This window comes from Rousettus aegyptiacus, unplaced genomic scaffold (assembly GCF_014176215.1).
Source record: "Rousettus aegyptiacus isolate mRouAeg1 unplaced genomic scaffold, mRouAeg1.p scaffold_m13_p_18, whole genome shotgun sequence".
In the NCBI taxonomy this organism is placed as follows: Eukaryota; Metazoa; Chordata; class Mammalia; order Chiroptera; family Pteropodidae; genus Rousettus; species Rousettus aegyptiacus.
The window spans coordinates 2,615,804-2,640,978 of NW_023416293.1; the positions used below are offsets into that span (position 1 = coordinate 2,615,804).

Below are 25,175 nucleotides of genomic sequence, written 5' to 3' on the forward strand. Positions count from 1 at the left end.
ACGAAATTTGCACTTTAATCTCGAGGAATAAACTGCACGTTGGAAATGGGTCAGATTTCAGGGAAAGAAACTCTGAGATGGAATTGTACTAGGGAGCGCCCTCGGAAACAACAGCTGTGAGGGAGGGAAGGAAACGGGATCAGGCAGAAGGAGTTAGACTGTCATGTGCTTTTGACTAGGATGTCGGGTGATCACCATGGGGTTTCCTTGAACTGAATGTGCCTGCAGAGAGCACTGCTTTGAGCAAGGGGGAGAGCCTTTACATCCCCACATGGGCCAGGTATTGTCCTTAGGCTGGCTGCATCTAGGGAGGGAGGATAAACTTGGGCGACGCCACTCTCTCTGAAGGAGGCAATTCCAGGCAAAGGACCTGACTGAATCATCACAGACAACTTTCCCAGCAGCTGGGAGAGAGCGCTTCAGTCCCAAAGGGGTCTGGGTGGTACGCCACTCCATCCGCCGACACATCTCATGAGACAGTACGAACGCTCAGCGCCGTGTGACATCACTGAACGATCCGTATTCAGCTAGAGGCTTTCCTCTTTTGGCTCTGTGACTCAGCTCTCTGTTGCTGTCAGTCTGTGATCAGGGTGCTGGTCCAACACCCCTTCCCCAGCCTCACCCCCCACGTCGGTACCGGTACCGTATGCACCTCACACTCCAGCTCACGCCTGCCCCCAGGCTTCCTCTCCATTTCCAGGTCTAAATGACACATCAGAGCCCCTTTCCGAGGTGCGAAGGGGAGGGCTCGGCTCCTGCCTCATCATGAGGACACTCAGCTACACAGGGTAGTGACCAACAAGCCGCTTTTGGGCCCCCAACACTGCCGCTTCTCCGATGCCCCACACAGGCTGGTTCACGGGACTTTGCTATCCTATCATGGACCTCATACACCTAATTAACACAGGCCACAGCACTAAAGTTCCCTTCGGTCCTTCTAAAAACGTGAAGTAATGAGTGTAGGAAGGTCGCACGATCTCTGCCTTTCGGCCTCGCAGGATGGCTCACAGGCCTCCTCCCCTTGGAACCACACTCATTCCTACTGGCAACTGACAGCATCGCTCTCTTCGGTCATATTTCCATTAGTTCTGATTAAGTCCCCACACTACATCACTACACGCTTCTCAAACCGGGGGATGCACAACCCCAGTTCTCTGCAGGGAGAACGCAAAACAGTCTCCGATACATCTTTGTGGAACAATCCACTTTATTACAAGGTCAAGGGAAAACCGAGAAGTTCAGCAAGAACCACCCCTCCTCCACAAACATGGAGGAAGAGAGGAGCAGGGATGGGGAGAAGGGCCCCAGGAAAAAGAGTCCAGTCTCACGTTGCACCCAGGTAGGGGCGAAGGAGTGGATCTGCAGCGAGGGTGACCTCTTCTAATGTCCTCCAGAGGGCTCCGGGCGTGCTCCGAGCTGCACAGTCCGGTGCTTCTGAAGGCCACAGAGATGTCCGCCACCATCCTGATGTGAATCCTGTGCAGAGAACTCAGGGCCAGTCTGCACACCTCATCGTCCAGTGGACCAAGTCCTTCACACGCAGCGTGTCCTCCTTGCACGGCTCCCACCTGCGGCTCTTTGCGTCCAGCCTCTGGCCGATTCCCGCACCTTATCACCAGCCTCCTTGAAGCTCAGCAGTTTTGAGTTCAGCCTTTCAAATGCAGGGAGACGGGCCTGGGCCCCCCAAAGTCTTTGTCTGCAGCCCTGCCTTGCTGTCGGGAGTCTCTGATCACGGCTGCACTTTGTTCTTTCTCCCGCAGCAGAGGTGCCTGGCCCAAAAGCGGCAGAACGCTCTGGCCACTCGCCGAATGCCCCGGCTCCGGCCCGAGGAAGAGGTTGGGGTCTCAACCTCAGGCTGCCTCTCCGGGGCTCCGCTTTGGCCGCTGGTGAGGGAAGTGGAGACGGTGCTCCGAGGGCCAGGCTGGGGGGCAGGGCTGGAGGTCCCCGAGCCCGGTTGGGGCGCAGGACTGGTGGCCCCACACTCTGGTGCAGTGAAGGCAGTGCTGGTCTCTGCCTCCAGCTGCGGTGCGGGGCTGGTGGTCCCTGGCGCTGGTCCTGCCGAGGGAGCGCTGGTCCCCAACTCGGGCGTGGGTGCGGGAATGGCGGCGCTCCAGTCCGCGCTGGCTGCTGGACTGGCCGGCTCCTGGATCTCCCAGCCGGATGGCCGGACGCTGTGGCTCACGTGAGAGCTGGCAAGGGAGGACTCCGCGCCGGGGAAGGGCCTTACGAGGATGGTGCGGCCCTTCCCCTTGGGCGCTTTGTGGCTCAGTATCCGGTACGTGGCCATCGTTCGGTCATATTTTTTCTCACGAAGAGACTCCTCGATCCTCTCTCGCTCTATCCCCAAGTTTCTCATCTCCTGGGTCACCTGGGGGTTTATCCCCTCGCATGGCGGCTCCTCATAGGGTCTCAGTTCCTCCTGCCCCGCATTCGTCCACGTGTGGCGCATGAGCTCCTCGAGCGTTCCTCGGTGGCAGGGGTCCACGGTGAGACACTTCCCTATGAGGGCCGCCAGATCTGAGGAGATGAAGAAGGGCAGGTGGTACTGCCCTTTGATGATCTTCCTCCCTAGTTCTCGCCAGTTTTCGGAAACAAATGGCAGTCTTCCGCACACCATCTTGAATAGGATGACCCCCAGGCTCCAAACGTCCGCTCCGGGACCGTCGTAGCTTCGTCCCAGGAGAATCTCTGGGGCGACGTAATGGAGGCTGCCACAGAAAGTGGTCAGCTTCCGGCCAACGTACTCGTTACTGAGCCCAAAGTCCGCCAGTTTGACGTTCCGGTCGGCATCCAGCAGGATGTTGCGTGGCTTCAGGTCCCTGTGGACGATGCCCCTCTGGTGGCAATAGTGGACCGCTGACATCAGCTGCCGGAAGACGCGTCGGGCCTCGTGCTCTGTCAGGCCACCGCAGTCCCGAAGGTAGTCGGACAGGTTCCCTCCATCCACGTGCTCCATGATAATGAAGAGTATGTTCTCGGTGTCAATCACCTCAAAGAGTTTTATGATATTGGGTGGTTCAAGGTTTTCATGGACTGTACTTCTCGGAAAGGTCTATAGGACCTGTGCCGATTAATGACTTTGACAGCCACCTCTATCCCGGTGAAAATGTGATGGGCTAACTTCACCTTAGCGAAGGTTTCCTCGCCAATGGTGTGCAGGAGCTCATAGCACACAACGGGGGGCTGCTCCTCACTAGGGGTGGCTGCAAGGTCATGGAGCATGGTGACGCCCTGTCTACACTCACTCACAATACCAACTACTGAGGCAAACTATGCTAGCGAACTATACTGACTCTACTGACTATGCTCACTACGCTAAAAACAACACTAACTCTGCTACGCTAACTGATATGAATACAAACAATGCTTACTATGCTTACTAACGACGCTAAGGAACAATACTAACTATGCTATGCTAATACAATGATAACTGTGCTTACTAACTGTGCTAATAAATGATACAAATAAACAATGATAACTATACTAATGATACTAACTAAAAATGTTTAAAGAAATAAAATAAGAAAAAAACTGGAAATAAAATATATGAGAAAATAATAAAATAATGAGGACAAAAATGAAGAAAGAAAAAAGAACAAAGAGAAATAAAGAAAATAAGAAAAAGGAGAATAAAAAAAAAGAAAAACAAGGAAAAGGGATAAGGACAAAGGAAAAATAAGCAAAACAACAACAAAAAGGAGAACGCAAGCTAACTAGTCCAGTCCAACAGGTCACCACAGATCAGCTTCCTGGGCTCTACGGACAAGAACCTCAGGCTGACCGGCGCCTTATATAGGGCAGTTTTGTGATTCCATCACAATGGTGCATTATTGGGTCAGAGCAAGACACGGACCAGTCACGGCTCGGGATGAATCACAGTGCTTTTCTCACTTCCTGGTCTCAAGACCCCTTCATGCTCCCAAAACACACACACAACCAAACAAACCCAAAGAACTTCTCATTTATGTGAGAAAAATTGATATTAACTTTATTAAAAATTAAAAAATGTAGGATGCTTCACTTAACGAGCACAAAACAATCCACTTTTTCTACCTTTTCGTTTATAACTTGAAATTCTGTCATCGGTTTTGTCTTTTTCAAGACCTTAGAGTGTCTACATATAAAATATTCCATTCCTTTTTCTTAAAAATGATGCTACGACTTAACTGTTATCTCGATATTAGAGTAAATGTCGTGTTCACAAGAGAAGTAATATTATTAACATCTCTACAGCCAAGAGGGGGTGGCTTTCATGATCCTTTTGCCAATAAGAGTATGAGCATCTGATGGCTCATCAGAAACTGTGGCGCCCGGGGACACTGGGTTGATGTATTCAAAGTGTTGAGGGACAAAAGCGGTTCACTAAGGATCCTACATCGGGGAAAAGTACCTGACGATGGGGGAGACCTGAAGACATTCCCACATAAACCAACGCTGAGAGATCTTGACCGCTATGCCTGCCCTGCCGGTGGGAATGGAAGGACACTGGGCAGAGGCTCAACGCCTTATGTAGAAAGAACAATCTCCGCCAACACTCCACACGGACAGTGGTAACAGCTAGTACTGCTGTGACTTTGGTGTGGAGCTCGACTTCTTGTTTTCTACTTGATTTCAGAGACTAATATACTAATATACGTGAGTTTGTTTTTGGACAGAGTATAAAGGTGTACACAGACTATAAAGATGTACTTTTGTGACATCAACAGCAGGCTGGGGGCAGCTGGGAAGGAGCAGACTTTTGGTATGTTCCTGAAGTTACGCTGGTACAGATTAGCATGAGTGTTATGACTATAGGAGGTCATGTTAATTGGGCGACCAAGATTTATTTCTCATACATGCAAATAAGTAAATAAAGGCACATGCTATAGCGCCATGAAGAAGTAGGTACGAAGTGTCCTTTTGGTTCCGCATCGCCTGTCACATTTTGCCTGGGACCCCTTTGCTAACACTGCTTCTCCCTGGGAGTCTTTGCCACGCACTCTTCTCCTTTCCTTCTTCCTCTAGGGATTTCTGATTCAGTCCCGCTTCAGCTCACTTCCGAAACAACAACCACTTTTTCTATCGCTTGGCTGGGCTGCCTCACACTGAATGTTTCTGGTCATGGAGTCTGTATCTTCCCCTGATCCAAACATCTCATTTAATGAAACACAGAGCCAGCTTCACAAGATGGTTCCCTGGACTTATCCCAAATCTTGCTACTCAAAATACGATTCATGGACTAGCAGTCCGTTAGAAACACAGAATCATAGTCCGCACTCAGACCTCCCGACTGAGAATGTCCATTTCACGAGACCAGTGATGCACGAGCACATCAAGCTTGAAACGCATCCTCCCTCAAGCTCCATGTGCAGCGGACAGCTCATTGAACCTATGTTGTCTTTCAGTCCCTCTATCAGGGATATTATCACAATAACCTCCTAAGCGATCTCACTGCCCTCAGTCTCTCCTATAACTGATCCTTCATACTGATGTATATACTCTCCTAAATCATGTGACCTCTTGCACAAACTTTCAACTGCTTCCACTGCCTAGACGGTAAGTTCCAAAGGTCTAACTTGGTTTCCATACCCTGCTGTTCTGTTTATAGCTTCCATCACCCCCTTCCACATACCCACCCTCCAACCTCCCTGGTCTACTCCTACCCGAGGACACATTTCACACCTTTGTGTCATCCCTTGTGCTGCTGCTTCCTAAACGTCTTGTTGCCGCCTACATTGTCTTTCAAAACCCTACTTAGTCTTTAAGCTCCGGCCTAAATGCCTTGTTCTTCGAGAGTCCTCTCAAGCTGCTTGCCCGAACTAATCTCAGATACACAGGGGCCATCTCTGTCTAGCCCCATTTTCATTCCACTTTTGGTGAGGAATACATCCTAGTACCTAGCAAAAGGTGTATAGGACGTAGTAAAATATATATCACTATATACGGCACCTAGTAACGCACAGGTTTCTCTCTATGTAGTAAGCAAGTAAAGCTATGATTGAAATAAATGAACAACGATGATCAGCAAAGTTTCTACACACCATAATCTGTTTGCCTGAAAAATTTGGTCTTGTGGGATTGCCAAATATAGTATTTGGATTTCTGAGACAATACTATTTCAGTAAGTCTCCAATTTTCTCGTAAGTACATGTTTTACATTTGATTGGTTTGAAAATATGGTTCTCACTTTCAAGTCTCTGAGCTGCGTCACTCGGCCACTTTAGAGACAGGCTTCGGAGGTGCTGGGGAGTCCACGAGCTCAGTGACGGGTCATGCCGTGTATCCCTGGGCACGTTCACCTGCGATCTCCCCCTGGTTTTCCACAGGCCTGGCTTCGTGCCTTAACACCTACACATCACGCCCTCCTCCCTTCTCCTTCCTGCTGTCATGCTTTCATACCACCAGGGTGGAAGGAGAGAGATCTCCTTCCCTTTACTAACTGTCTCAAGGTACAGAGCTGATCAATGAGTCGCTGTGACTGTCCATGAAAGTCAGTTTGATTGTCTCTGCAACTGGGCTGACAGCATTCAGCATTTTATTAACTGAATAGGGAAGCACTGTTTGGAGCTCTGCTTTGCCCATTGAGGGTGGATTCCAGCTGTCTTATTCTGTCGGCTCTGCTTATATTATTGCTGTTGGTAGTAATGTCTGGATAGTTTACTTGTCATGGATTTATAATCACTTGACATCATAACAGTAACAAAAAGAAAGCAATAGAACAGAATTTAGAGCGTAAGGAAAAGGAGATCCAAGTGCAATGGTGAATGAAGATACTGGAAATTGATCATGACCGATATGAGTCCACAAAGCTAACTCTCAGGCAGTTGTAATCCCGGAAAAGGGAGACCTTTCCATACTAGGTGAAGGTGAACATATTTTTGCTGTAGCATCAGAAAAGCTCACTCCTGGGGTATGGATACTGGTACGGTGACGCCGACAATAGGATTAAAACAGGGAACAACATGGAGTCAGTAGTCCTCTTTGGCAGAGTAGCCATCAGAATTTTTTTTAAGCGATAAATACATTAATTAATTAATTAATTAATTAATTGCAGGGGTGTACGTGACATTGGTTAACGAAATCCGGTAAGTTTCAGGTGTACAATTTAACGGTAAGGGGAACGTATGCATATATATTGCGTTGTGTGTTCCCTTCCCATGGTTAGATTTCTTTCCCTCAGCATATATTTGACCCTTTATACTCCATCCACCTCCCGCTACCACGTCCCATCTGCCCTCTGTTAACCACTAGTCTCTGTCCATGTCCATGAGACTCTGTTTGTCCTGTGCATTTGTAGCTTTGAGGTTTACATCGTACATATAGAAATCAACGACAAGAAAAAATCTGGAAAGTACACAAACTCACGAAGGCTAAATAACATGGTACCAAACAATAAATGGCTTATCGATGAGATCAAGGAAAAAACCAAAGCATACCTAGAGACAAATGAAAATGCAAACTAACGACTCAGTATCTATGGGACTCAGCAAAAGCAGTCCTAAGAGAGAAATTCATAGCAATACAGGACTACCTCAAGAAACAAGGAAAAGCTCACATACACCAGTTGGCCTGACACGCACAGCAGCAGCAAACAAAGCCCACACAAAGCCCAAAGTGAAGAGAAGGAAAGAAATGAGAAAGATCAGAAGGGAAAAAGAGGAAATACAGTGTAGGAAACAATAAACAATATAAAAATTAAGGAAACGAAGAGCCGGTTCTTTGAAAGGATAAACAAAATTGGCCCACCCTTAACAAGACTCATCAAGGAAAAAAGGCCTCAAATAAATGAAATCAGAAATGAAATAAGAGAAATAGACACAGACTCCACAGAAATACAAAGGATCGTGAGAAACTGCTATGAGTGATTGAATGCCAACAAGTTGGACGATCTGGAAGAAATGGACACATCCCTAGAAACACACAATCTCCCAAAACTGAGTCAAGAAGAAACAGAAAATCTGAATGCACTGAGTACCACCAAAAAAAAAAAATAGAATCATTAATCACCTCCCCAAAAACAAACGCCCTGCCCTGGGCCAGATGGCTTCACAAGCAACTTTTACCAAACAATCAAAGAAGAATTAATACCTATTCCCAACCTATTCTAAAACATTCAGAAATGGGGAAGGATCCCTAACACCTTTCATGAGGCCACCATTACCTCGATTCCAAAACTGGACAAAGCCATTACAAAACGAGAAAACCATAAGCCGATCTCTCTTAGGAACATTGACGCAAAAATCCTCAACAATATACTAGAAACCGAATTCAGCAATACATTAAAATGTCATACACCATGATCCAGTTGCATTCATCCTGGGATGTAAGGTTGGTATGAGTAACACAAATCAATTAATGGCACACAGCATGCTACCAAATTGAAAGATAAAAACCAGAAGAGCATATCCCTAGATGCGGATGAAGCGTTCGACAAAACCCAGACTCCGTTTATGAAAAACCTCTCAGCAAGGTGGGAATAGAGAGAACATCTCAGCAGAATAAAGGCCCTATGTGACAAACCTACGACTGACATCAGACTCAACGGCGAAAGGCTAAACGTGTTTTGCTTCCAATCAGGAACAAGATGCGGACGCCCACTTTAACCACTCCTCTTTCACGCTGTACTGGAAGTCTTAGCCACAGCAATAAGACAAGAAAAAGAAATAAAAGGTAACTAAATTGTAAAGAAGAAGTAAAACTCTCACTATTTTCCCATGACATCATACTACACAAACAGAATCCTAAAGATTCCAGCAAAACACTGTTAGAACTAAACAATGAATTCAGTAATGGAGCAGGTTAAAAAAATAAATCTTCAGAAGGCATTTTTATACACCAGTGATCAACCTTTGGAAAGAGAAATTAGAAAACAATCATATTTACAACCGCATCGAAAACCATAAAACACCTCGGAAACAGATAAGCCAAAGAGGGAATGAGCTGTACACTGAAAATTATATCACTGAAAAAAGAAACTGAAGAAGACACAAATAAATGGAAGTCTATACCATACTCATGGGATAGGAAGAATCAACATCACTAAAACGGCCCTTCCACGCAAAGCAATCTGCGGATCCCATGCAATCCCCATCCAAATACAAATGGCATCCTCAGAGACCTGGAAAAAATAATCCTAAAATTTATCCGGAACCGTCACAGACCCCAAAGAGCCATGACAATCTTGAGAAAGAACAATGAAGTTGGAGGCATCACACTACCTGAATCACACTACACTACAAGTTTACCAGAATCAAAACAGCATGGTCCTGGCATGAAAACAGATACACTGATCAATGGAACAGAACAGAGGGTCCAAAACTACATCCACGCCCATACTCTCACTTCATCTACAACAAAGCAGGCAAGAATATACACTAGGATAAAGAGTCTTTCAGTAAATGGTGTTGGAAAAATTGGACAGAAAGATCAAACAAACGAACAAACAAAAATCCCCTAAAAATGGACCACCTTCTCACACCATATACAAAACTAGAATCAAAATGGATGAAGGGCTTAAATGTAAGACTTGAAACCATAAACCTTCTAGAAGAAAATATAGGCTGTAAACTCTGATAATACTAAAAGGAATTTCTTTTCAGACATGTCTCTGCAAGCAAGAAAAACAAAAGACAAAATAAATAAATGAGACTACATCAATATGAAAAGGTTTTGTGCAGCAAAGGAAACCATCAACGAAACAAAAAGACAACTGAGTAACCGACAGAAGATACAACGAAAGAAAAAGACAACTGAGTAACCGACAGAAGATATTTGCTAATGATACATCAGATAGGAATTGACTATCCAAGATATATAAAGAACTTATACGGCTCAACAGCAAAAAAAAACAGACAATACAATTAAAAAATGGGCAGAAGACCTGAACAGGTCCTTCACCAAAGAGGAAATGCAGTTGGCTGACAGACATATGAAAAGATGCTCAAGATCACTAATCATCAGAGAAATGCAAATTGAAAGCACAGTGAGATAGCACCTGACACCCATCAGAATGACTACCGGGCAAGAACTCAAACAACACCAAGTGCTGCCTAGACCGTGGAGAAAAGGGAGCCCTCATACACCATTAGTGGGACTGCAAATGGGTGCAGCCACTACGGAAAACAGTCTAGAGGTTTCTCAAAACCTTCCAAATGGATAGACCATTTGACCCTGCATTTGCACGTCTGGAGATTTATTCAGAGAAAACCAAAACAATAATCTATGAACCTCAATAGTCACGGCAGCACAATTCACAATAGCCAGGATAGAAAAGCAACCTAAATGCCCATCCAGAGACGATTGGATAAAAGTAACAGTTCATATATATAATGGAATATTATTCAGCCATCCCAAACATGAAATCCTAGCATTTGCAATGACATGGGTGGACGTACGGATTATTATGCTGAGTGAAATCACCAGACAGAGAAAGACAGACACCATAGGATTTGCTTACATGCGCAATCTAAGGAACAAAAAGAACAAGCTAAGGAAAGACTGACTCTCAAATACAAAGGACGATTTGCTCACAGACAGAGGGGATGGAGGTGTGGGGGCTGGAAGAGGGATATAAAGGGTTAAAGAGTGCAAATTACTAGTTGGTAGATGGACATGGGGATGGGAAGCACGGCCTAGGGAATGCGGTGAGCATTAATTATCTGGGTAGGTGGAAAACAGAGGAGAGAGGAGCAAATAGGGGCATCGTTTTATAAACCATACGAATGTCTAACCAACGAACTTGACACTGTATACTTGAAACTAAGGCGGGACGGCGGTGGAGGCGGGGGGTGGGGGGTGGGAAGACATGCTGAGTTAAAGTGCCCGGTGCCACTTTAACTCAGATCTTAAGGAAAAAGGAAAAACCAGTAACACAGTACTGACTCTGGCTTCATTTAAAATGTTGCTATTGCATGCATTATGAATTTTTTTAAAAGATATTTCATTTATATATGCTAGAAACCAAAGATTTTTTTTCCCAGCGGGAGTCATGGAAAATATCATCTTCTAGGACCAGACCACGACTGTATCGATCGCATACTATCTTTTATATAATAGCAATAAAAAGATGAAAAATGATTTTAAAAGCACTTTCTCAAATACTTAACAAATTACCAGTTTGTTAATTGAAATATAAAAAAATACAACATTATTTAAGAGAGCATTCTACATATTATCTCATTTGATTCTCAAATTATAACAACATATAGATGGCACTAATTAGAACAGCTAAAACTTAGTAAGTATTATATGTCAGGAACTGCATTTTCACATTTATTATCTCAAATAATATCTCGCATATCATTTAACCATTAACAGCTTTCCCAGAATGCACTATGATCTGTCTTTAACCGATGCCACATGTTTTTGTGTTCATTACACACATGAATAAACTGGGGTATATAATTTCTGCAAGTTTGCATAGGTACCTAGCCTTCGTAATGGGGCCTCTATGTCTTTCCTAACAATGGAGTGAATTTTAAAACCCCTTTCTGAGGAAATTACCTTAGCTGTTTTTTGCTTGTTTTTGTGCACTTTAGGCAGAGGAAGGACCAAGTTATTATTTCCTCTAATTTAAGATTTCCTTTGATATTATGATATCATGTACCATTTTCAGCAAACTAGATTATTTTTATAATTTTTATGCCAAATTATGGTTATATAGAATAGGTTAAAGTATTGGGCTCCAGAGACAAGCGGACCGTTTCTATGTCCCCAGGACCCGTAATTTTCAGTGACTCAGGCCTCTGCCCCTTATAAGAGCTGCCATTTTGGCAAATGTCCTTTTCTTTTTTTTTTTTAAAGATTTTTAAATTTTACTTACTTTCAAGTATACAGTACATTGGTTACACATCTATATAGTTAGTAAAATGATCCCCCCAATTGCTCCCTCTCTCCCCTGACACTCTTACTGGCCAATATATTAATTGCATTCCCTATGCCTTGCTCTCCATCCCTGTGACCATCCATCACCTACTCATTGGCACTTCTTTAACCCTCCACCCCATTCTCCGGCCTCACAAACCCCCTCACAATTTGGTGTCTGTCACCACATTGTCCACTATCTTTGTGAGTCTGTTTTTGACTACTTTGTTCTTTTCACCCCTTTAATTCTGTTTATAAGTGAAATCATATACTGGTTATCTTTGTCTGACTTAAATATCTTCTAAGTCCATCAAAGCAATATCTTTGGATGAGGCCGCTCTCTCCTAAAGGAGGTAAATTCAGGCAAAGGACCTGACTGAATCATCATCACAGCCAACTTTCCCAGCAGCTGGGAGAGAGCGCTTCGGTCCCAAAGGGGTCTGGGTGGTACGCCACACCATCCGCCGACACATCTCATGAGACAGTGCGAACGCTCAGCGCCGTGTGACATCACCGAATGATCCGTATTCAGCTAGAGGCTTTCCTCTTTTGGCTCTGTGACTCAGCTCTCTGTTGCTGTCAGTCTGTGATCAGGGTGCTGGTCCAACACCCCTTCCCCAGCCTCACCCCCCACGTCGGTACCATATGGACCTCGCATTCCAGCTCACGCCTGCCCACATGCTTCCTCTCCATTTCCAGGTCAAACTGACACATCAGGGCCCCTTTCCGAGGTGCGAAGGGGAGGGCTCGGCTCCTGCCTCATCATGAGGACACTCAGCTACACAGGGTAGTGACCAACAAGCCGCTTTTGGGCCCCCAACACTGCCGCTTCTCCGATGCCCCACACAGGCTGGTTCACGGGACTTTGCTATCCTATCATGGACCTCATACACCTAATTAACACAGGCCACAGCACTAAAGTTCCCTTCGGTCCTTCTAAAAACGTGAAGTAATGAGTGTAGGAAGGTCGCACGATCTCTGCCTTTCTGCCTTGCAGGATGGCTCACAGGCCTTCTCCCCTTGGAACCACATTCATTCCTATTGGCAACTGACAGCATCATTCTCTTCAGTCATATTTCCATTAGTTCTAATTAAGTCCCCACACTACATCACTACACGCTTCTCAAACCGGGGGATGCACAACCCCAGTTCTCTGCAGGGAGAACGCAAAACAGTCTCCGATACATCTCTGTGGAACAATCCACTTTATTACAAGGTCAAGGGAAAACCGAGAGGTTTAGCAAGAACCACCCCTCCTCCACAAACATGGAGGAAGAGAGGAGCAGGGATGGGGAGAAGGGCCCCAGGAAAAAGAGTCCAGTCTCACGTTGCACCCAGGTATGGGTGAAGGAGTGGATCTGCAGCGAGGGCGACCTCTTCTCTTGTCCTCCAGAGGGCTCCGGGCGTGCTCCGAGCTGAACAGTCCGGTCTTTCTGAAGGCCACAGAGATGTCCCCTACCATCCTGATGTGAATCCTGTGCAGAGAACTCAGGGCCAGTCTGCACACCTCATCGTCCAGTGGACCAAGTCCTTCACACGCAGCGTGTCCTCCTTGCACGGCTCCCACCTGCAGCTCTTTGCGTCCAGCCTCTGGCTGATTCCCGCACCTTTTCACCAGCCTCCTTGAAGCTCAGCAGTTTTGAGTTCAGGCTTTAAAATGCAGGGAGACGGGCCTGGGCCCCCCCTAAAGTCTTTGTCTGCAGCCTGCCTTGTTGTCGGGAGTCTCTGATCATGGCTGCACTTTGTTCTTTCTCCCGCAGCAGAGGTGCCTGGCCCAAAAGCGGCAGAACCCTCTGGCCACTCGCCGAATGCCCCGGCTCCGGCCCGAGGAAGAGGTTGGGGTCTCAACCTCAGGCTGCCTCTTGGGGGCTACGCTTTGGCCGCTGGTGTGGGAAGTGGAGACGGTGCTCCGAGGGCCAGGCTGGGGGGCAGGGCTGGAGGTCCCCGAGCCCGGTTGGGGCGCAGGACTGGTGGCCCCACACTCTGGTGCAGTGAAGGCAGTGCTGGTCTCTGCCTCCAGCTGCGGTGCGGGACTGGTGGTCCCTGACGCTGGTCCTGCCGAGGGAGCGCTGGTCCCCAACTCGGGCGTGGGTGCGGGAATGGCGGCGCTCCAGTCCGCGCTGGCTGCTGGACTGGCCGGCTCCTGGATCTCCCAGCCGGATGGCCGGACGCTGTGGCTCACGTGAGAGCTGGCAAGGGAGGACTCCGTGCTGGGGAAGGGCCTTACGAGGATGGTGCGGCCCTTCCCCTTGGGCGCTTTGTGGCTCAGTATCAGGTACGTGGCCATCGTTCGGTCATATTTTTTCTCACGAAGAGACTCCTCGATCCTTTCATGCTCAAAACCCATGTTTCTCATCTCCTGGGTCACCTGGGGGTTTAACGCCTCGCATGGCGGCTCCTCATAGGGTCTCAGTTCCTCCTGCCCCGCATTCGTCCACGTGTGGCGCATGAGCTCCTCGAGCGTTCCTCGGTGGCAGGGGTCCACGGTGAGACACTTCCCTATGAGGGCCGCCAGATCTGAGGAGATGAAGAAGGGCAGGCGGTACTGCCCTTTTATGATCTTCCTCCCTAGTTCTCGCCAGTTTTCGGAAACAAATGGCAACCTTCCGCACACCATCTTGAAGAGGATGACCCCCAGGCTCCAAACGTCCGCTCCGGGACCGTCGTAGCTTCGTCCCAGGAGAATCTCTGGGGCGACGTAATGGAGGCTGCCACAGAAAGTGGTCAGCTTCCGGCCAACGTACTCGTTACTGAGCCCAAAGTCCGCCAGTTTGACGTTCCGGTCGGCATCCAGCAGGATGTTGCGTGGCTTCAGGTCCCTGTGGACGATGCCCCTCTGGTGGCAATAGTGGACCGCTGACATCAGCTGCCGGAAGACGCGTCGGGCCTCGTGCTCTGTCATGCCACCGCAGTCCTGAAGGTAGTCAGACAGGTTCCCTCCATCCACGTGCTCCATGATAATGAAGAGTGTGTTCTCGGTGTCAATCACCTCAAAGAGTTTTATGATATTGGGGTGGTTCAGGGTTTTCATGGACTGTACTTCTCGGAAAGGTCTATAGGACCTGTGCCAATTAATGACTTTGACAGCCACCTCTATCCCGGTCAAAACGTGCCGGGCCAACTTCACCTTGGCGAAGGTTCCCTCGCCAATGGTGTGCAGGAGCTCGTAGCACACAACGGGGGGCTGCTCCTCACTAGGGGTGGCTGCAAGGTCATGGAGCATGGTGACGCCCTGTCTACACTCACTCACAATACCAACTACCGATGCAAACTATGCTAGCGAACTATACTGACTCTACTGACTATGCTCACTACGCTAAAAACAACACTGATTGTGCTATGCTAACTGATACGAATACAAACAATGCTAACTATGCTTACTAACGACGCTAAGGAACAATACTAACTATATTATGCTAACTGATACTAAGACAATGATAACTGTGCTTACTAACTGTGCTAATAAATGATACAAATAAACAATGATAACTATACTAACGATACTAACTAAAAATGTTTAAAGAAATAAAATAAGAAAAAAACTGGAAATAAAATATATGAGAAAATAATAAAATAATGAGGACAAAAATGAAGAAAAAAGAACAAAGAGAAATAAGGAAAATAAGGAAAAGGAGAATAATAAAAAAGAAAAACAAGGAAAAGGGATAAGGACAAAGGAAAAATAAGCAAAACAACAACCAAAAGGAGAACGCAAGCTAACTAGTCCAGTCCAACAGGTCACCACAGATCAGCTTCCTGGGCTCTACGGACAAGAACCTCAGGCCGACCGGCGCCTTATATAGGGCAGTTTTGTGATTCCATCACAATGGTGCATTATTGGGTCAGAGCAAGACACGGACCAGTCACGGCTCGGGATGAATCACAGTGCTTTTCTCACTTCCTCGTCTCAAGACCCCTTCACACTCCCAAAACACACACACAACCAAACAAACCCAACGAACTTTTCATTTATGTGAGAAAAATTGATATTAATTTTATTAAAAATTAAAAAATGTAGGATGCTTCACTTAACGAGCACAAAACAATCCACTTTTTCTACCTTTTCGTTTATAACTTGAAATTCTGTCATCAGTTTCGTCTTTTTCAAGACCTTAGAGTGTCTACATATAAAATATTCCATTCCTTTTTCTTAAAAATGATGCTACGACTTAACTGTTATCTCGATATTAGAGTAAATGTCGTGTTCACAAGAGAAGTAATATTATTAACATCTCTACAGCCAAGAGGGGGTGGCTTTCATGATCCTTTTGCCAATAAGAGTATGAGCATCTGATGGCTCATCAGAAACTGTGGCGCCCGGGGACACTGGGTTGATGTATTCAAAGTGTTGAGGGACAAAAGCGGTTCACTAAGGATCCTACATCGGGGAAAAGTACCTGACGATGGGGGAGACCTGAAGACATTCCCACATAAACCAACGCTGAGAGATCTTGACCGCTACGCCTGCCCTGCCGGTGGGAACCGAAGGACACTGGGCAGAGGCTCGACGCCTTGTGGAGAAAGAACAATCTCTGCTAACGCTCCACACGGACAGTGGGAACAGCTAGTACTGCTGTGACTTTGGTGTGGAGCTCGACTTCTTGTTTTCTACTTGATTTCAGAGACTAATATACTAATATACATGAGTTTGTTTTTGGACAGAGTATAAAGGTGTACACAGACTATAAAGATGTACTTTTGTGACATCAACAGCAGGCTGGGGGCAGCTGGGAAGGAGCAGACTTTTGGTATGTTCCTGAAGTTACGCTGGTACAGATTAGCATGAGTGTTATGACTATAGGAGGTCATGTTAATTGGGCGACCAAGATTTATTTCTCATACATGCAAATAAGTAAATAAAGGCACATGCACTAGTGCCATGAAGAAGTAGGTACGAAGTGTCCTTTTTGTTCCGCATCGCCTGTCACATTCTGCCTGGGACCCCTTTGCTAACACAGTTTCTCCCTGGGAGTCTTTGCCACGCACTCTTCTCCTTTCCTTCTTCCTCTAGGGATTTCTGATTCAGTCCCGCTTCAGCTCACTTCCGAAACAACAACCACTTTTTCTACTGCTTGGCTGGGCTGCCTCACACTGAATGTTTCTGGTCATGGAGTCTGTATCTTCCCCTGATCCAAACATCTCATTTAATGAAACACAGAGCCAGCCTCACAAGATGGTTCCCTGGACTTATCCCAAATCTGGCTATTCAAAATACGATTCATGGACTAGCAGTCTGTTAGAAACACAGAATCATAGTCCCCACTCAGACCTCCCGACTGAGAATGTCCATTTCACAAGACCAGTGATGCACGAGCACATCAAGTTTGAAACGCATCCTCCCTCAAGCTCCATACACAGTGGACAGCTCATTGAACCTATGTTGTCTTTCAGTCCCTCTATCAGGGATATTATCACAATAACCTCCTAAGCGATCTCACTGCCCTCAGTCTCTCCTATAACTGATCCTTCATACTGATGTATATACTCTCCTAAATCATGTGACCTCTTACACAAACATTCAACTGCTTCCACTGCCTAGACGGTAAGTTCCAAAGGTCTAACTTGGTTTCCATACCCTGCTGTTCTGTTTATAGCTTCCATCACCCCCTTCCACATACCCACCCTCCAACCTCCCTGGTCTACTCCTACCCGAGGACACATTTCACACCTTTGTGTCATCCTCTGTGCTGCTGCTTCCTAAACGTCTTGTTGCCGCCTACATTGTCTTTCAAAACCCTACTTAGTCTTTAAGCTCCGGCCTAAATGCCTTGTTCTTCGAGAGTCCTCTCAAGCTGCTTGCCCGAACTAATCTCAGATACACAGGGGCCATCTCTGTCTAGCCCCATTTTCATTCCACTTTTGGTGAGGAATACATCCTAGTACCTAGCAAAAGGTGTATAGGACGTAGTAAAATATATATCACTATATACGGCACCTAGTAACGCACAGGTTTCTCTCTATGTAGTAAGCAAGTAAAGCTATGATTGAAATAAATGTACATCGATGATCAGCAAAGTTTATACACACCATATTCTGTTTGCCTGAAAAATTTGGTCTTGTGGGATTGCCAGACATAGTATTTGGATTTCTGAGACGATCCTATCTCAGTAAGTCTCCAATGTTCCCATAAGTACATGTTTTACATTTGATCGGTTTGAAAATATGGTTCTCACTTTCAAGTCTCTGAGCTGCGTCACTCGGCCACTTTAGGCACAGGCTTCGGAGGGGCTGGGGAGTCCACGCGCTCAGTGACGGGTCGTGCCGCGTATCCCTGGGCACGTTCACCTGCGATCTCCCCCTGGTTTTCCACAGGCCTGGCTTCGTGCCTTAACACCTACACATCACGCGCTCCTCCCTTCTCCTTCCTGCTGTCATGCTTTCATACCACCAGGGTGGAAGGAGAGAGGTCTCCTTCCCTTTACTAACTGTCTCAACGTACAGAGCTGATCGATGAGTCGCTGTGACTGTCCATGAAAGTCAGTTTGATTGTCTCTGCAACTGGGCTGACAGCATTCAGCATTTTATTAACTGAATAGGGAAGCGCTGTTTGGAGCTCTGCTTTGCCCATTGAGGGTGGATTCCAGCTGTCTTATTCTGTCGGCTCTGCTTATATTATTGCTGTTGGTAGTAATGTCTGGATAGTTTACTTGTCATGGATTTATAATCACTTGACATCATAACAGTAACAAAAAGAAAGCAATAGAACAGAATTTAGAGCGTAAGGAAAAGGAGATCTAAGTGCAATGGTGAATGAAGATACCGGAAATTGATCATGACCGATATGAGTCCACAAAGCTAACTCTCAGGCAGTTGTAATCCCGGAAAAGGGAGACCTTTCCATACTAGGTGAAGGTGAACATATTTTTGCTGTAGCATCAGAAAAGCTCACTCCTGGGGTATGGATACTGGTACGGTGACGCCGACAATAGGATTAAAACAGGGAACAACATGGAGTCAGTAGTCCTCTTTGGCAGAGTAGCCATCAGAATTTTTTTTAAGCGATAAATACATTAATTAATTAATTAATTAATTAATTGCAGGGGTGTACGTGACATTGGTTAACGAAATCCGGTAAGTTTCAGGTGTACAATTTAACGGTAAGGGGAACGTATGCATATATATTGCGTTGTGTGTTCCCTTCCCATGGTTAGATTTCTTTCCCTCAGCATATATTTGACCCTTTATACTCCATCCACCTCCCGCTACCACGTCCCATCTGCCCTCTGGTAACCACTAGTCTCTGTCCATGTCCATGAGACTCTGTTTGTCCTGTGCATTTGTAGCTTTGAGGTTTACATCGTACATATAGAAACCAACGACAAGAAAAAAACAGGAAAGTACACAAACTCATGAACGCTAAATAACATGGTACCAAACCATAAATGGCTTATCGATGAGATCAAGGAAAAAATCGAAGGGTACCTAGAGACAAATGAAAATGTAAACACAATGGCTCAAAATCTATGGGACACAGCGAAAGCAGTCCTAAGAGAGAAATTCACAGCAATACAGGCCTACCTCAAGAAACAAGGAAAAGCTCACATACACAAGTTGGCCTGACACGCACAGCAGCAGCAAACAAAGCCCACACAAAGCCCAAAGTGAAGAGAAGGAAAGAAATGAGAAAGATCAGAAGAGAAAAAGAGGAAATACAGTGTAGGAAACAATAAACAATATAAAAATTAAGGAAACGAAGAGCCGGTTCTTTGAAAGGATAAACAAAATTGGCCCACCCTTAACAAGACTCATCAAGGAAAAGAGGCCGCAAGTAAATGAAATCAGAAATGAAATAAGAGAGATAACCACAGACTCCACAGAAATACAAAGGATCGTGAGAAACTGCTATGAGTGATTGAATGCCAACAAGTTGGACGATCTGGAAGAAATGGACACATCCCTAGAAACACACAATCTCCCAAAACTGAGTCAAGAAGAAACAGAAAATCTGAATGCACCGAGTACCACCAAAAAAAATAGAATCATTAATCACCTCCCCAAAAACAAACGCCCTGCCCTGGGCCAGATGGCTTCACAAACGACTTTTACCAAACAATCGAGGAAGAATTAATACCTATTCTCAACCTATTCTAAAACATTCACAAACAGGGAAGGATCCCTAACACCTTTCATGAGGCCACCATTACCTCGATTCCAAAACTGGACAAAGGCAGTACAAAACGAGAAAACCATAAGCCGATCTCTCTTAGGAACATTGACGCAAAAATCCTCAACAATATACCAGCAAACCGAATTCAGCAAGACATTAAAAATGTCATACGCCGTGATCGAGTTGGATTTATTCCTGGGATGCGAGGTTGGTACGAGAAACACAAATCAATTAATGGCACACAGCATGCTACCAAATTGAAAGATAAAAACCAGAAGAGCATATCCCTAGATGCGGATGAAGCGTTCGACAAAACCCAGACTCCGTTTATGAAAAACCTCTCAGCAAGGTGGGAATAGAGAGAACATCTCAGCAGAATAAAGGCCCTATGTGACAAACCTACGACTGACATCAGACTCAACGGCGAAAGGCTAAACCTGTTTTGCTTCCAATCAGGGACAAGATGCGGACGCCCACTCTAACCACTCTTCTTTCACTCTGTACTGAAGTCTTAGCCACAGCAATAAGACAAGAAAGACAAATGAAAGGTAACTCAATTGTAAAGAAGAAGTAAAACTCTCGCTATTTGCCCATGACATCATACTACACAGACAGAAGCCTAAAGATCCCAGCAAAAGGCTGTTAGAACTAAACAATGAATTCAGTAAAGTAGCAGGTTACAAAATAAATCTTCAGAAGGCATTTTTATACACCGGTGATCAACTTTTGGAGAGAGAAATGAGAAAACAATCCTATTTACAACCGCATCGAAAACCATAAAACACCTCGGAAACAGATAAGCCAAAGAGGGAATGAGCTGTACACTGAAAATTATATCACTGAAAAAAGAAACTGAAGAAGACACAAAGAAATGGAAGTCTATACCATACTCATGGGATAGGAAGAATCAACATCACTAAAACGGCCCTTCCACGCAAAGCAATCTGCAGATCCCATGAAATCCCCATCCAAATACAAATGGTATCCTCAGAGACCTGGAAAAAATAATCCTAAAATTTATCCGGAACCGTCACAGACCCCAAAGAGCCATGACAATCTTGAGAAAGAACAATGAAGTTGGAGGCATCACACTACCTGAATCACACTACACTACAAGTTTACCAGAATCAAAACAGCATGGTCCTGGCATGAAAACAGATACACTGATCAATGGAACAGAACAGAGGGTCCAAAACTACATCCACGCCCATACTCTCACTTCATCTACAACAAAGCAGGCAAGAATATACACTAGGATAAAGAGTCTTTCAGTAAATGGTGTTGGAAAAATTGGACAGAAAGATCAAACAAACGAACAAACAAAAATCCCCTAAAAATGGACCACCTTCTCACACCATATACAAAACTAGAATCAAAATGGATGAAGGGCTTAAATGTAAGACTCAAAACCATAAAATTTCCAGAAGAAAATATAGGCTGTAAACTCTGATAATACTAACAATAATGTCTTTTCAGATATATCTTTGTGAGCAAGGAAAACAAAAGAAAAATAAATAATGGAGACTACATCAATACAAAAAGGGTTTGTGCAGCAAAGGAAATCATCAACAAAACAAAAAGACAAATGAGTAACTGGGAGAAGATATTTGTTAATGATACATCTCATAGGAGTTTAATATCCAAAATATATAAAGAATTCATACAGCTCAACAGCAAAAGAACAAAAAATCCAATTAATGAATGGGTAGAAGACTTGAATAGATACTTCATCAGAGAGGAAATACAGTTGGCAAAAAGATATATGAAAAAATGCTCAAAGTCACTAATCGTCAGAAAATGCAAATTGAAAGCACAACGAGATATCGCCTGACACCCGTCAGAATGACTATCGGGCAAGAACTCAAACAACACCAAGTGCTGCCTAGACCGTGGAGAAAAGGGAGCCCTCATACACCATTAGTGGGATTGCAAATGGGTGCAGCCACTACGGAAAACAGTCTAGAGGTTTCTCAAAACCTTCCAAATGGATATACCTTTTGACCCTGCATTTGCACTTCTGGAGATTTATTCAGAGAAAACCAAAACAATAATCTATGAACCCCGATATTCATGACAGCACAATTCACAATAGCCAGGATAGAAAAGCAACCTAAATGCCCATCCAGAGACGATTGGATAAAAGTAACAGTTCATATATATAATGGAATATTATTCAGCCATCCCAAACATGAAATCCTAGCATTTGCAATGACATGGGTGGACGTACGGATTATTATGCTGAGTGAAATCACCAGACAGAGAAAGACAGACACCATAGGATTTGCTTACATGCGCAATCTAAGGAACAAAAAGAACAAGCTAAGGAAAGACTGACTCTCAAATACAAAGGACGATTTGCTCACAGACAGAGGGGATGGAGGTGTGGGGGCTGGAAGAGGGATATAAAGGGTTAAAGAGTGCAAATTACTAGTTGGTAGATGGACATGGGGATGGGAAGCACGGCCTAGGGAATGCGGTGAGCATTAATTATCTGGGTAGGTGGAAAACAGAGGAGAGAAGGAGCAAATAGGGGCATCGTTTTATAAACCATACGAATGTCTAACCAACGAACTTGACACTGTATACTTGAAACTAAGGCGGGACGGCGGTGGAGGCGGGGGGGTGGGGGGTGGGAAGACATGCTGAGTTAAAGTGCCCGGTGCCACTTTAACTCAGATCTTAAGGAAAAAGGAAAAACCAGTAACACAGTACTGACTCTGGCTTTATTTAAAATGTTGCTATGGCATGCATTATAATTTTTTTAAAGATATTTCATTTATGTCTGCTAGAAACCAAAGAATTTTTTTCCCAGCGGGAGTCATGGAAAATATCATCTTCTAGGACCAGACCACTACTGTATCGATCGCATACTATCTTTTATATAATAGCAATAAAAAGATGAAAAATGATTTTAAAAGCACTTTCTCAAATACTTAACAAATTACCGGTTTGCTATTGGAAATATAACAGAATACGACATTTATTTGAAGGAGCCTTCTACATACTATCTCATTTGATTCTCAAATTCTAACAACATATAGATGGCAGTGATTGGAACAGCTAAAACTGGAGTGTTCGGTGTCAGGAACTGCATTTTCACATTTATCATCTCATATATTATCTCACATATCATTTAACCATTAACAGCTTTCCCAGAATGCACTATGATCTACCTTTAACCGATGCCACATGTTTTTGTGTTCATTACACACATGAATAAACTGGGGTATATAATTTCTGCAAGTTTGCATAGGTACCTAGCCTTCGTAGTGGGGCCTCTATGTCTTTCCTAACAATGGAGTGAATTTTAAAACCCCTTTCTGAGGCAATTACCTTGGCTGTTTTTTGCTTGTTTTTGTGCACTTTAGGCAGAGGAAGGACCAAGTTATTATTTCCTCTAATTTAAGATTTCCTTTGATACTATGATATCATGTACCATTTTCACCAAACTAGATTATTTTTATAATTTTTATGCCAAATTATGGTTATATAGAATAGGTTAAAGTATTGGGCTCCAGAGACAAACTGATTATTTCTAAGTCCAGAGGACCCATAATTTTCAATGACTCAGGCCTCTGCCCCTTATAAGATCTGACAGTTTGGCACATTTCCCCACTTTTTGTAAAATTTTAATTACTTTCAAGTATACAGTACATTGGTTACACATCTGTATAGTTAGTAAAATGATCCCCCCAATTGCTCCCTCCCTCCCCTGACCCTTCACCTGGCCAATGTGTTAATTGCATTCCCTATGCCATGCTCCCCATCCCTGGGACCATCCATCACCTACTCATTGGCACTTCTTTAAATCTCCACCCCATTCTCCAGCCTCACAAACCCCCTCCCAATTTGGTGTCTGTCACCACATTGTCCACTATCTTAGTGAGTCTGCTTTTGATTACTTTGTTCTTTTCACCCCTTTAATTCCGTTTATAAGTGAAATCATATAGTGGTTATCTTTGTCTGACTTAAATGTCTTCTAGGTCCATCAAAGCAATAACTTTCGGTGAGGCCGCTCTCTCCTGAAGGAGGTAAATCCAGGCAAAGGACCTGACTGAATCATCATCACAGCCAACTTTCCCAGCAGCTGGGAGAGAGCGCTTCGGTCCCAAAGGGGTCTGGGTGGTACGCCACACCATCCGCCGACACATCTCATGAGACAGTGCGAACGCTCAGCGCCGTGTGACATCACCGAATGATCCGTATTCAGCTAGAGGCTTTCCTCTTTTGGCTCTGTGACTCAGCTCTCTGTTGCTGTCAGTCTGTGATCAGGGTGCTGGTCCAACACCCCTTCCCCAGCCTCACCCCCCACGTCGGTACCGGTACCGTATGCCCTCACACTCCAGCTCACGCCTGCCCCCAGGCTTCCTCTCCATTTCCAGGTCTAAATGACACATCAGAGCCCCTTTCCGAGGTGCGAAGGGGAGGGCTCGGCTCCTGCCTCATCATGAGGACACTCAGCTACACAGGGTAGTGACCAACAAGCCGCTTTTGGGCCCCCAACACTGCCGCTTCTCCGATGCCCCACACAGGCTGGTTCACGGGACTTTGCTATCCTATCATGGACCTCATACACCTAATTAACACAGGCCACAGCACTAAAGTTCCCTTTGGTCCTTCTAAAAACGTGAAGTAATGAGTGTAGGAAGGTCGCACGATCTCTGCCTTTCGGCCTCGCAGGATGGCTCACAGGCCTCCTCCCCTTGGAACCACACTCATTCCTACTGGCAACTGACAGCATCGCTCTCTTCGGTCATATTTCCATTAGTTCTCATTAAGTCCCCACACTACATCACTACACGCTTCTCAAACCGGGGGATGCACAACCCCAGTTCTCTGCAGGGAGAACGCAAAACAGTCTCCGATACATCTTTGTGTAACAATCCACTTTATTACAAGGTCAAGGGAAAACCGAGAAGTTCAGCAAGAACCACCCCTCCTCCACAAACATGGAGGAAGAGAGGAGCAGGGATGGGGAGAAGGGCCCCAGGGCAAAGAGTCCAGTCTCACGTTGCACCCAGGTAGGGGCGAAGGAGTGGATCTGCAGCGAGGGCGACCTCGTCTAATGTCCTCCAGAGGGCTCCGGGCGTGCTCCGAGCTGCACAGTCCGGTGCTTCTGAAGGCCACAGAGATGTCCGCCACCATCCTGATGTGAATCCTGTGCAGAGAACTCAGGGCCAGTCTGCACACCTCATCGTCCAGTGGACCAAGTCCTTCACACGCAGCG

At 45.3% G+C, this 25,175-nt stretch overlaps 2 protein-coding genes across 3 annotated transcripts in view; both read right to left on the reverse strand.

Moving 5' to 3' along the window:
• Nucleotides 1-25,175, reverse strand: part of SMYD3 (SET and MYND domain containing 3) — a 536,963-nt gene that overhangs the window by 254,251 nt on the left and 257,537 nt on the right. The window lies entirely within an intron of this gene.
• On the reverse strand, nt 506-3,286 carry LOC118613342 (serine/threonine-protein kinase MARK2-like). The gene has a single exon (XM_036235370.1). It carries the CDS (start codon nt 2,954-2,956, stop codon nt 1,730-1,732), a length of 1,227 nt encoding a protein of 408 aa, XP_036091263.1. The 5' UTR covers nt 2,957-3,286; the 3' UTR covers nt 506-1,729.